Genomic DNA, 14,186 nt, shown 5'->3' on the forward strand with positions numbered 1-14,186 from the left:
CTAAGTGAGAGGCGTTTATCTGCTGCAGCCAATTAGGGTGAGGGGACGAAGACGGGACAAAGACATGCTGTGGAAGAGAGCCAAAGATTAATAATAAGTAATAGTTAAATGTGCAGAGGTGTACAAACACACAGTGAAGAAAAAACACTCAGTGCATCATGGGAATTCCCCAGCACCCTAGACCTATTGTAGCGTAACTAAAGGAAGATTCAGGGTCTCCTGCTCCAGCCATAACTATATGCTTTATCAAAAAGGAAAATCTAAGTCTAATCTTAAAAGTAGAGATAGTGTCTGTCTCCCAAATCCAAATTGGAAGCTGGTTCCACTGAAGGCTCTGCCTCCCATTCTACTTTTAAATACTCTAAGACCATCAAGTAAGCCCCCAGTCTGAGAGCGAAGAGCTCTAATAGGGTGATATGGTACTATAAGGTCATTAAGATAAGATGGGGCCTGATTATTTAAGACCTTGTATGTGAGGAGGAGGATTTTAGATTTGATTCTGGATTTAACAGGGAGCCAACTAAGAGAAGCCAATAAAGGAGAAATATGCTCTCTTTTTCCAGTTCCTGTCAGCAGCATTTTGGATCAACTGAACGCTTTTCAGGGAGTTTTTAGGACATACTGATAATAACGAATTACAGTAATCCAGCCTAGAAGCAATAAATGCATGAACTAGTTTTTCAGCGTCACTCTGAGATGGGATGTTTCTAATTTTAGAGATATTGCGCAAATGGAAGAAGACACTCCTACATATTTGTTTAATATGTAGGAGAAACGCCAAGCTCCTCACAATGCTACTGGAGGCCAAGGCAATGCCATCCATAGTAAGCTTACTTTCTTACGAGATTGCATACTTCATTTGTACACGAGTTGTTGTATGTTTGCAAGTTTCAGTAAATTGCTGCACAGATTTCTTATTGTCCTATCAAAATATAAAGAAATGAGGGATGTACCTCAGAACTGTACCTGCCACACTAGTTACTGTGTTTTGTGAACACTGAGGATGACAGCCTAACACTGAACAATTCTTCCAAACATGAAAGGTGTGATTTGTCTCTGCAGTGCTGTAGCATTAGTATTATCAGTAGTATCCTCTTTCTACTAGCTAAAAATTGTTTGCCGGTCCCTCCCTTTCCACTATGGGGCTAATTTTTGAAAATGTTGACTACACCATCCAGGAGCTTGTAGAGCACTTCATGCTTATGTGCCCAAAGCAAGCATATATGAGCATGATATGAGACACAGCCTACATTTCCAAAATGTGCTGATGTCATTAAGTAATTGCAGATTTCTTCTATAATTGGGTTTATTTTATATAGAGAAGCTGGTTTCGAGCCCAGGCATCCTACAGCTGTAGGACAGATGGACGTGAAAGCTTTGTTTGCTTTCTTTTGGTTTATTTTGATTTGTAATAACCCTCTAGATATAATGGGAAGCATTATGTCGAGGCAGAACATAATCACTCAGTGTAATCCACTTTTTACCAAATAATACAAAATGTGTTCTCCCGGCTCTTTCTCCGTCTCTCCCCTCCAGCTAATGTTCTGTTGTGTCTAATCAATGGCAAGGCCATAGTAATTTGGTGTGATTGAAATCCCTCCAGGATAAAAACATCATTAGTGTGAGGAAAGGAAGACACACACACACACACACACACACACACACACACACACACACACACAAAGAAATAGATCAGAAACAAAAATGTTTTTAATTTTCCATCCCAGGGGGGAAATGGCCATATGTAGCTGATGATAATTGGTGGTTTGTTGGTAATTGCATTATGTCTCTTTCTCTGCATATGTTAAGGCACAATTTGAATGCATCACACACTGCCTTTAGATTGATTAATTAATAATGTAGTAATGGTTTATTCCCTTCTGTCTTCTGTCTGACACATTTTCCCTCTCGCGGTTTTACATTCTTGCTCTCTCTTTTCTTACTTTCTTGTTTTCTCTTTTTGTGGTTTTTGCTCTCCAGATGAATTTAACCCTGAAGTCCCGAAGCTGGAGAAGAGCGTCAGTGGCAGCAGCCCCTCACGTGACCGCCTTCTTCTCACCGTGGCAATGCTGCTCGTGTCTGCCGTCCTTTTGTCCTAGCAACAGTCGCCGAGTGGCACTTCATGCATAGCTGGACCCGCCTTTTGCAAAGGGCTTTGTATCCACCAAGTTTGTGATTACGTGAAATCTGACAGAAACACACAGAGTCAAGGTGCAACTGAAGCGCAATCAAAAGGACACAGACAAAAAAAACACGACAAAAAACAACAAAAAAAATCCAACAAAAACAAACTTTAACTTAGCTTAATGGACTTTAAAAAAAGAGGCCTTTTTTGCTGTCATATTTACACCAGTGTATTTTGACACTCCATGTGCTCCATAGTGTAGGGGTTTACACATTCACCTAACAAGCGAAAGATTCCCAGTTGCATCCCAGGAGGAGACGCAAATCCCTTCGGGGTTGTGTCAGGAAGAGCATCCGGCGTAAAAATCTGCCAAATCAATTATGCGGAGCTACCGGCTGTGGCCTTATCCCTTGTGAAAAAGGGAGCGGCCGAAAGTAGCTTCTTACATGTTGCTGGATATCATTATCACACCACTACCACCTTTATTGCGGGTGTTGAGACCAAAACAACACTCAGAGTCCGACTTCTGCGCTGCTCCGAAGCCTGATGAGAGTAAGAAAACTGACTTGTAATAACTTGGGTGCAGACTACACGCTCTTATTGTAGCATGGATATCAAATCACCGGAGGAATTTAAGCTGCTTTCTCTTCAACTTTGAGCTTTGAAGAAGATTGGAAACCTGGACTCCGCAGCGGCTTTTTAGTCCTTGGACCACAGGCCCAGTCTGATGATGCATTAAACCCAACTTTGATGTAGTAATGAGCAAGATGGACTCTGGATCTGTACTGATCTTACCCAGACTATCAGGACATAATCAGTCGTGATGAGAACTCCTGCTGTTGCGCTGGACATTGAAGAATGTTTTAACACTGATGTGAGGAAGCTGGTGGTAATAACAGTCCAAGAAAGGGGAAAGACTTTGTGATATATCCACGAGCCTTTCAAAAATCCATTTTCACCAGACATCAAAAAAATACCCCTAGCTTTGTGATAGGTACAGATGCAAAGCCTGCATTTCTTAGAAGGTAGGAAGTGCCCTCTTAGAACTAGTCTTTTGTCTGCATTTCCTGCCTTCACACTGTAACAACCCTAGAAAAGTACAGACCCTGGACTAGTAATTTGATGGCACTTAGACGTGGTAGATGTGGTAGATGTGTGTTTTGTTCTGACGCATTTACCTTCAGCACTTGGCGTAGATTTTCCGGATGTCAAACCTTCGCTGCAATCAGCACAGTCATTCAGAACGTCACTAATTTACAGTTCTTTTAAAAAAAAAAGAAAAAAAAAAGAAACTCTCACAGCAGCAAGTCCCCTTTTAATCCCAGACAACCCTGTCTGTTCCTTTTTCCACAGCCAATCAGTGCTGATGACCATTAACAGCAGTCACAGTCACCCTGGAAACAACCCCATACAGTCGCCAAAGTGCGGCAGGTGCCTGAGGAGAAACTGTGCTTTGAGTCTCAAAGTAACGCTGCCGCCATTTTGTTAAAAAAATATATATATAAAGACGTTAAAAAAAAAACACTTGTGAATGTGCAAATAAAGAGAAGTTCACTTTTTTATATTGTAATACAGGACAGCGTAGGCTTAATCAGATTACAATGTATGCTTTTTTTATTTATTTAATTTTTCAAACGTATTTATTTTATCATTAAACTATTTATTTACCTAATTTATTAGCGTGCATTTGTAGGCCTTTGCTTAATAAGCTATCGTGCCATTTTTTTTTAAATTCTTATTCTTTTTTTCTATTATTACAGTGAATTTTTTACTGCAGCATTTTTGCTTGTGTAGATAAATCGATGTAACTCAGCCTGACACAAAGAGAAGGTTATTGTTCATGACTAATCAGTAGGGACGTACGCGCAGTAACCCCACTCTCATGTAACGGATACTGCTTACCAGATTTCGTTGCTGAAGAGCATGTCATAAACCAACTGTGAATGCAGTGGCAGGCCATGCCGATTGAGGGGCAGCATCTCAAAGTGTTGCGCTTGCGAAATGAGGGATGCGTGCGTCGTAATGTATATTTATAATACATGCCGGTTGTGGAATGTGCGTGTGAGTTTGTGTGTGTGCGTGCGCGTGAGAGCGAGCAGGGTGAGAAAAAAAAACAAAACGAAACAAGCATATGTGTGCACATTTGTGCGTATGTATGTAGAATGTGTTTGTCCGCGCTTTTCAAGTATGTGGCATTTAGGAATTTCGTACTCATAAAGGAGTCATTTGTAGGATCTGAATATGCAAGTGCGTACGAGAGAATGTGCTCTTCTGTAATGTTAGTTTATGTTATGGGGTTTGGGACGTGGGCGAAAAGCATTTACCGATGTTGAAGACAAGCACACGAAATGTGTTTGCCTTTGACGAGAATGATTAAACAACTGTAAATTGAACCAAGAATGATTAAAACAATGCCAATTAAAACCTTTTTTGCAAATTTAGCTTTGTGTATTTATTCAGGCCTTGTGTTGTTCTGCTCTCCTTCGACTGCCCTTTCTTTATCTAAACTGTTACTCCTTCACAAACCCTGCACTCAGATGTGTTTGTTTTTCTGAAGCACTACTTGAAAGCAAATCTCTTCTGGTTTTTTCTTCTCCTTTTTTAGATATGTTGGTTGTGAGCAGACGGCAGTCAGGCTGCAAACTAAAACTATCCTTTTCACGTGGCCCGTCTATGCAGCACCTCCGGTTTCGCAAACACCTCTTCCGCCATAAAACATAGTGACAGCGTGGAGGGAAAGTCACAGATCCAAATCTCCCACTCTATCCATCTCTCTTTCTCTTCTTACTCAAAAAAAAAAAACACCTGCAAGCTATTCATGTCTCCACAAATCTGTCTCTCCACATCACACTTCTTTCCCTTTGCCCCTGTCAGCTTCTTTTTAATCTTCAAACCCAGGACAGAAAGACGCCGACGATCACTAGGGACGAGCCTCAGATGCTCTAATGTCCGTATCAAAGAGCGAACAGAGGGGTCAGATAAGATTTTGTCTTTGATGTTCTACGTCATGCCTACAATCACATTAGAGAGGAAGAGAAAGGCGTTGTGAAGATTCAGCTGTCTGCTTGTGTTCATTTTAAAAAAAAAGAAAAAAGTGCTGGACGTCCAATTTTTTTTACATGTAGGTTGTAGGATTTTTGCCAAGTTAATTTGACGTACATTACGTGACTGACATAAAGTGGTTCACAGTAAACCAAGCAGGTTACAGTGATGTGATGATGTCTGTTAATGTCTTATTCACAGCTGTTCGACTCAGCTGGGAGGCAGCGGCTCCTGATTCTCTCTGACATTTGTGCATTGAGCTGACAGGCTGATAATTGCTGAATATTACAGTAGGTCTTAACTTACAGTCCCTTGCCTTTTTATAGGTCTGTACTTGCATAAACGATTCAGTGTTTTGACACCATGAAACACTGGAATGGCTTTAGCGTTTGCTCCGGGGCCCAAGCTGACAACTTTACACATAATTTTTCAGGAAATTGGACTGCTATGATTTCGGCAGTGAGAATCAGTCTGGTTAGTTAAGTACGGGAATTACACTGTCATGTCTGCACCTTAAATTCCAGTTTGGAAAAGCATTATTTGTTCTGCTTACTATTTAAATGGGTGGATCAGGAGTGTTACCAGTGGATTTAAAACGCCCACCTATCCCCGAGTGGCTGACAAAGAGCTTCACATCGCCACCGTGAAACAGATACCCAACAAGTGCTCTGTCCAGGCTCTAACCAAGGAAGACATTCCATTAGCTAAAGGAGATGACCTTATGCCTGTTCCGAGGCATATTGTCGTTTTCTGAATCATTTACTGTGAGATAAGCCATCTGTAGCACGGGCAGGTCTGTGCTGTCGAGAAGAAATTCCCCTGACAAGCGGCACCGTCTGGCCCAAACAATGAAACAGATGCCTCCTCCTCAGAGAACATGATATAACTCAGGACATCAGTGACACAGTCAGGGTGAGTAATGCGCCATTCGAGCGCTCTTTGGAAACTCCCCTTTCGAGGTTGGGAGTCATAAAAATGAGTTGGGGCTCGTTTCAATCTAAATCTACTGTTTTATTCTTACAGTCATGCAGCAGAAGCATAAAGTATATCACACTTTTCTTTGGAAACACTTGACATATTCTGATTCACTGACATAAAGAAAAGTTCACATAAAAACCTGGTTAAGCAAACGTCTATAAACTTTTAGGAATAGTTAGTCTGATTATAATTTCCCATATACCTTCATTGGTAGCTTGTGACACTTTTTTGCACCAGTTATATAAATTAAATGTCCGGTACGGTGAGTTGTTGGAGGGTTGCATTTGGCTTGCACAATCCTGCGAGTTGAATGAGGCTGGAAGGATGTCTGCCATGAACTGTCTGGGCAACGATTCTTTTCCATCAGCCATTCCTTGGTTGTTTTGCAGGAATGATCCGTGTCATTATTTTCTTTGTTACATTATCCTTTTTTTCACCCCTTCCTCAACTCCAAGCCTGGTAGCATTACCTTTTGTTTAAGAATTTCTTGATGGGCCTTAAAAATCATGGTGTGACCAGGTCCAACAAAAGAAAATCAGCCCCAGATCTTCACATTTACAGCATCATGCTTCACTGCTGGAAGAAGGGCTCTTTTGGCAGTGCGCAGTGATAACTTTTCATCACACACAGCAGTTTCGAACATGACAGAAAAGCTCTATTTTGTATAGGCTCACGCCTGAATTATTATCTCCCAGGTGTTTTGAAAAGGCTCCCATTTCCAGGCAGAGTCGTAGTCGGTGTGATTGCTCTCCATTTTGTTACATTTTTACCATCGCAGACGATGGGTAAAGCTTTGTAGAGGGCTTCTTAGCTTTTGCAAACAGATATGCTTTCACTCCCCTCTTCATGATGTCCTCTAAGACCTCCTTTTCCTCTCAGCATGTGGGACTTAGGGGGGGCATGCTTTGATAAATATAATATATAAATATGTCCACATGAAAATAGGATGAAAAGACTCAAGGTAAAATAGCTTCAATAGCTTCATTTGCTCCAGAATGACCACTTATTACAGCTATACATCAGAGACAAGACAAACACAAACAAATTGTTAGATTTTTCTTTATCAAAAACATTCTTTTTGTGGTATTTATCTTCCTTGAAATGCTTTTAGCCCAGTGTCCATGCAGTCCTAAACTATTTTCTGTGATCTTTATACTACTCAGTGCCTGTATTTATGCACATCATAAGCTTCTTACATTTCGCCTCCCTTTCCTTTGTATCCTTGACTGAATTTCTACGAATCTCTAAATGATTTCTGACAGCACCTTGAGGTTAAATACATATATAGTGTTTGGGCAGCTTTGGATTTATTGTGTAAAAAGTGTGGCCTCACTTTCACATACTTACAGATTCTATATTGCTACACTTTCAAGAGGAGAATCTGTAACAAGTAAAATGCTGGCAGACAGCAGCTGATACGGAGGTTTTGACTCAAATTCGGTGAGCAACCTGCTAAACAACTCTCTACCCATAGATGTCGCCAAATCTGACTTTCACTCTATAACCGTCACAGTAAAGTAGACAGGTAAATAGAGGACACATGACAGACAATATGTTGCAGATTTACTGTAAGTACGCCTGTAAGATAAATAGTGAATTCAGAGAAACAGTGACGGCAGCACTAAGTTGACTTATATATTACGTGAACAGTGCCCTGAATATCTCTTGGTTTGTCCTTTAAGTAGATTTAATTTATGAGCTAAGCTCCTGAAGTTCACTGGGGCTTACATTTTGTATGTAATAACTTGCTCAGGAATAAAGTGTGTGATTATTGTAAACCATGTTTAATGGTGCTTGTGAAGCCAAGGGGCACTCAGTTTTACCAGCATGTTAAGCCAGTTAAGAAAGTTAAGATAAATCAGGCTTTAATGAGGCCGTCAGGGGACATCAAAGTCCACACAGGTAGAAGAAATAGCCTCATAGGGTATATATTGCATAACCAGTGACAGGATGAGTTGACCTACTGTACTAAGAACGTTTCTCAACCCAGCAGGATTATAAACTTTCAGTAAATTCCTGCTATTTCTGTTGTACATTGAAATCAGAGTTTATTCTTGTCGTAATCTGAGCTCAGGCGGAATAGGTTTGTTGTTGTTTTTTACTTTTTAATATCTTTGGTAGAGACGGGATGTTCTTTTTACATTTCATATGTATCAGAACAGTACTCAGGATTGTGCCTATTATTAAAGACAATGACAACTGAGAATTTGATCAACTTACGAGAGGTTATATTCTATTCTTAAACAGCATTTCGAAGTATTTCAAAATACATTTTTGGCTTTGCAGAAGAGGCTTTAAAGCAAAGTTTGTTCTTGTTAGAATAAGTTTTATGACTTGATTAAAGTAAACAAGAAATAATTAAATGTCACCAGTAAGATAAAACAGAACAATTAAAGAAATGAAAAGAAGTGTGACAAAAATAGAAACACAGACCCAAAATTGAGCTTTTTTCATTTTCCTGCATTGTAAAGTAAACTAACACGATCTGTTTGGACACTTACAGACTGCGTTTTCTATGTGAGTCACGGTCCTGTGTAAAATTACAGTAATTATTGGTACAGACATGCCAGACTGCTTTGAGCTGATAAGAAAGCAGCAATAACCACTTACAGCCGAGGTATGCAGAGCATCTCTGAATGGGCAGCACGTGGTGGTGTAGTGTTGTGGAGGATATTTTCTTAGCACATTTTCAGCCCTATAGTTCCAACTGAACATCATTGAGGCATCGCAGCCAACTTGATTATTGTTGCTGACCATGCCCACCCCTTTATAACCACAGTGTATCCATCTTTTGATGGCACATGATTATATAACATTTCAAAAAGTTCAAATCCGCACAGACTGGTTTCTTGAACATGATAATAAGTTCACGGTATTCAAATGGCCTCCATAGTCACAAGATCTCAACTGAATAGAGTCGATTTTATCTTGTGAAACAAAAGATTTTCTATACAAGCATCCTCACACAGAACATCACATCCTGGTTTGGGAACAGCTGTGTTAAGGACCAAAAAGCTCTTCAGAGAGTGATCCGTACAGCACAACGCTGCTGCAGGATTGCTCTCACCTCACTTCAGGACATTTGCACCAGGAGATGCCGGACTAGAGCAGCGCAGATACTGAAGGACCCGTCCCATCCAGGCAACAAACTGTTCCAACTTCTGCAATCTGGTAGAAGGTTCCGCATCTTCCGGGCAAGGACGGAGAGACTCAAGAGGAGCTTCTATCCCCAAGCAACATTTCAAATTCCTTTAATTTTAAATCTGTTCATTTTGTCTATTTTGTAAAATAGTCAGATTGTCTATTCTTATTTAATTCACTTAATATACAGAATTCACCTTCTTGCTGTATACATGCTACGACTGCACATTCACCTAATGTGTATATTATATATAACCCCACCCCCCTTTGCACAAGTCGAGGAGCGTGTCAGGTTACATTTGACTGTGTGTTATACTTGTATAACTATGCATGTGACGAATAAAGAACCTTGAACCTTGAGAGTCACATCATGGATGTGTAGCCAACAAACTTTACAAAATGTGTGATGCTATTATGTCAGTATAGCATCATATATAGATATACAAACCAAAATCTCTGGGGAATGTTTTCAGCATCTTGTTGGCTCTATGCCATGAAGAATTAAGACCCTCTTGAGTGCAATCCTGTGATAGCAAAGTGTAACTAATAAAGTGGCAAGTGAGTGTATATGTAGTGTAATAATTAGCAAACAGATATGAATGCAAAGTGGATTTCCCAGAACGTGAAACTCATTTCTGTTTGGCGAAAAGGAGGATAGCAAACTTTGTGAGAAGAGAGAACTGGAGCTCCAGAACTGCAGCAAACCACAAACATCCATCAGTTCAGACAAACCACCGTCTAATGAAAAGAGGAAAAATCACCCTGTCAAACAATATCGCAAATGCTAGCCATCTTATGGCTTCAGCTGGACCAGAGATGTCAACACTACTCACCCAAGTGCATCATCTGTCGGTAAGGGTTGGCTAATGCTAACATGGAAACAAGCAACCTGAGAAGGCAAAATTCAAACAGACTTATAAGAGAAACTTCCCCACTTCAAAAGAACACGGGACCATTTGTTGGATTTATTGTATTTGGAGTTTCTAAAAGGCAATTGGAGCAAGCTATATTCTAGTGGATGAGGTGTGTTAGCCCTGCAATAGATTTGCAACCTGTCCAGAATGTACGTGTTTTTTCTTAATGGTTGCTGGGATAGGCTCAAGGCCCCATGAATCTAACTTTAATTGGAGGATGGATGGATGGGTGAAATTCTGAAAATACATCAGCTTAGTGAAAACATGTCAAGTGACATAGATAGATGCTACTTTGTGCATATATATGAATGCCAGTGTACCGCGTGCCTTGAATAAGGCCATCTTTTTATACAGTCTTTGATCATAGCACGTGACTTGAAAAACTCATGCATGACTCCTCTTATAAAATGAAATAATCTGCATGATCTCAGGTCCACAGCCGCAGTATGATCAAGTTCACCTTGTCACAGGTGAATGCTGAACTTTGTGTTAAATTGTTTGAAAGCATCCTGATGGCCCCCGTTCAAATCATTTCAGGATTTTGGATTTGACTTGACAGTCCTCTAGCTTCAGGTTACTGTGAGTCAGCTTCTCTTCTCCACAGACAGAGCAGGGGGGGGGATGCACTGAGAAGAGGTGACGAGATGTTTTGGGATCCAACATTAAATCACTTCATCCCTTGGGAAATATGATGTCAGTTCTGGAAACAAAAAAAAAATAGTGTCAGAAAGGGGGAGAATTCTGTGACAGTCCAGGGGGAGGAAAGCTATCAAGACAGTTAACAAGTGTCATGTCAGCACTCACTTTATTATGCTTCACAGCTGATCTGATACCTGCAGCTCTCAGGATGAGAAGGATCTGCGTGTAGTCTCATTAATAGTCCCTTTTGAGCTGATGCTTGGCAAATACAGCAACCAGAGTCAAACTGAAATTTAAATGTAGAACCCGAAAACAAAATCGATATCGCTTGCTTGAACTTTATTGCAGTGAAAACAGAATTTGTGTAGTGACAGCCAACAAATTTAAAGGTCTAAGATGCAGCGTCTCCTGGACATGTTTTTTTTTTTTTTTTTTTAAAGGAGCAGGAAAATGTGCATGTGCATCTTAATTAGAGCAGCGTTAAGCTTCCTAGAGGGCTTTGCTTTGGCGCACATTAATTTGGGCTCTCGCCAATCCTCTCCAGATCAGTTGACTAATGTGTTGACAAGTGGAGGAAAGTCTTTCCACATTTTCAGACTGCATTTTCTTTTTGCAGCAGCTTCTAGTAGTCGGCACAACACCGTGTGTGTGTGTGTTTGTGTGTGTGAAAATGCTTTGAATATTAAAGAGGGCAGGATTTGACTGTAACCTTTGGCCAGGAGAAATTGAGGTAGATACGAGGCTGCAAAAGTTTATGCTGCCCTTGTGGATGTCTTCTTTATGCGTTACATTTGCAAGGATACCGGTAAACTGTTATCTGCTTTTCCGTTTGGGACGATGAAGCTTTTTGTGAATTATAGCAAACACATCTGGAGTCTGCTGAAAGCTGCAGAAACTTCTTTTGCAGGAACTCTGTAAAGATCTCCTGTGTAGCGTCTTAACTGCAGCGTCTTCTTGCATACATTAACCCAGGCTTGTTTGCAGACTGTGAAGATAACTAAAGAAATCGATGGGTTTGTAATCAAACGGGGAAACGATTGTGTTCCAAAGTTTTCTTGACGCTAACGATCATTCTTCTTCCCTCCAACTTGTTCAAACAAACAAAACATCTGTCTTCTGGAGTTTTTTATGTGTTTGGTTTTGTTTTCTTTATGCTGTGTCACATTTTCTCTATGTCTACCCCCGCTCAGCGCGTGGGGCTTTGCATCATTTGTCTGATTTTTCCATCATCAGGTTGTACTTCCTGTAACCCTTCTTAACCCGTGTCTTCATTCCCTCCAGTCTCCACACTGTTCCCTGATCACCCCAACCTCCTCCTCTTCTGCTCTCCCTCCAGATTTAGCTGTAATCCCTCATTTCTGCTTGTCACATCTGCGCAGCACTCAACAGCTGGGGAGCGACACACAAACAGCCACAGGCCTCGTGCGTGTGTGTGTGCGCGCAGATATGTAGGCTACATGTGCCCACACTTTGGGCATCTGGTCAAAACCTAAGCCCAGGAATAGCTAATCCTTGACTCTGAAAAAGTTGTTGTGACAGAGTATTTGTGTCAGGCTGATGATACAGGATGTTGCAGACTGACACGAGTAAGTCTCAAAGGAACTAGATAATACTGTCTGAAACTTAGAGGAAGCTATAAAGAGGATACATCTTGTCTGGTTTGTAAACAAATCCAGACAGAAAAACAAGTGCTACATGCCTGTAAACACGGCTTTAACCATTTTGATTTGAGCCTCTGAATTTCTCTGAGAAGCTGTAGATGTAGTGAAGATGTGTTTACTTTTTCTTACTTTTCTTTTTTATTTATTCATTTTTACATCACTTCATTTCCTCTGCTTTCCTCCTCACTGATTGGCTCGTGTGCTCCTTTGTCACATGACTCAAATCCCCTGCCGCTCCTTATCTAAGGACCGCACTCCCATTCACCTTCACATGGGGTGACGGTTATGGTAAGAGGTTATGTTACTCATTATTTGGTATCATTTGTTTGCTATGTAAATTGAGAATAAGTGGATAAAAGTCTAATCTTGTTTTCTTGTTTACTTTCCAGACTGAGCCGTACACGTGTGTCTCTTCCCTTGTTTACTCTCACAACAACAATAAATCTGAAGGACTGGATTGTAATTTCATGGCTTATGCCTCTCATACATTTTGAACAGATGCCTACAGCACAAAGAACTTGATAGTTAACAGAGGACCCGGCATGACTTTGACATCAAATGATGCATTTTAGAGCTTCTTCTTTTGCTTAAACTTTGAAGCGACCAAAGTGCTCGGTGTATATTTATAAGGAGACTTTTAGATCAGCTAATTTCATCACTGAAAAAAAAATATAGCTTTTAATCTCCACCAATCTACTTTTTTCCACTTTTTGAATTCAGGGTCACAGTAGCACAAGAATCTATCACAGCTATCACAGGTTGAGAAGTGGGATACACCTGGGCAAGTCATGAAGTTAACTGACTTACATTAGTTTCTATCAATCAACAGTTAACCTTGCACGCATGTCTTTGGTTGGTCAGAGGAAACCTGAGAACCTGGAGTCTCCACACAGGAAGATCCCAGCTGGCCAGTGGATTTGAACCCAGGACCTTCCTCCTATGAGGGGACAGTCCTAACCACCCTTGTGCTGCCTAGCTTGAGGTCTTTCTACCTGATATTATAAGATAAAGTCCCTTGAGGAAACTGTTGTTGAACTGAATTAAATTGAATTGAATTGAACATTCAATCATTACAGAATAACACAACATTTGAAGACATAACGCTGTCCAGCTTTAAACCTTAAACTATTGTGAATCCATTTCATCTGATTTGGTGCAAATGAAAGTGACAGCAGGCGCACTGAGAGGCAACAACAAGACAACCTCCAAAAAGGGAATCGTCTGACTGATTTTTCTCTTGTTTGCTTCTTGCCAGTGTCCCTGCCAGTTAAACGGACTTTGTATTACACTGTAATAATCAAGTGTTTCCTTTATTTTACGAGCAGTATTTGAATACCAGTGAGTAAGGAACCACAATACTGTACCAGATTTCATTGGAGCAGTGGTTGTGGTGCAACAATGTGGGGCTCACTAGAGGAAATGTCAGGAAATGCTTGAGATCACCAAAGTTTGGATTCATGGTGGGAATCGTGAATATTTAAGATTACAAACGTCAAAAATCAAGCTGCAGAATTCAAGTGGACACAAGTGCAGATAATTTTGGTTTCAATGGCATGTTGGTTTTGTCAAAATATTGATATGAGGAGGGATTTTCTTAAAAGTTCAATTTTTGTTGCACTCCAAACCAACGTTTTGTACTTTGTGAACACACAACTCAACTCAAATCGGTTTACTTCAGCTGACTTC

The 14,186-nt window shown here is 40.5% G+C and overlaps 1 protein-coding gene across 2 annotated transcripts in view; it reads left to right on the plus strand.

The window, feature by feature from the left end:
* Positions 1 to 4,562, plus strand: part of efna3a (ephrin-A3a) — a 74,229-nt gene extending 69,667 nt beyond the window's left edge. For both annotated transcript variants that reach the window (XM_005927600.2, XM_042222654.1), the window contains one exon: positions 1,981 to 4,562. In XM_005927600.2, the coding sequence (XP_005927662.1) occupies positions 1,981 to 2,099 (119 nt within the window). In that variant the 3' untranslated portion in view covers positions 2,100 to 4,562. The remainder of the gene's footprint in view (positions 1 to 1,980) is intronic.
* The last annotated feature ends 9,624 nt before the right edge of the window (positions 4,563 to 14,186 follow it).

This window comes from Haplochromis burtoni, unplaced genomic scaffold, assembly GCF_018398535.1.
Source record: "Haplochromis burtoni strain Fernald_Lab_line unplaced genomic scaffold, NCSU_Asbu1 Contig_90, whole genome shotgun sequence".
Taxonomy (NCBI): domain Eukaryota; kingdom Metazoa; phylum Chordata; class Actinopteri; order Cichliformes; family Cichlidae; genus Haplochromis; species Haplochromis burtoni.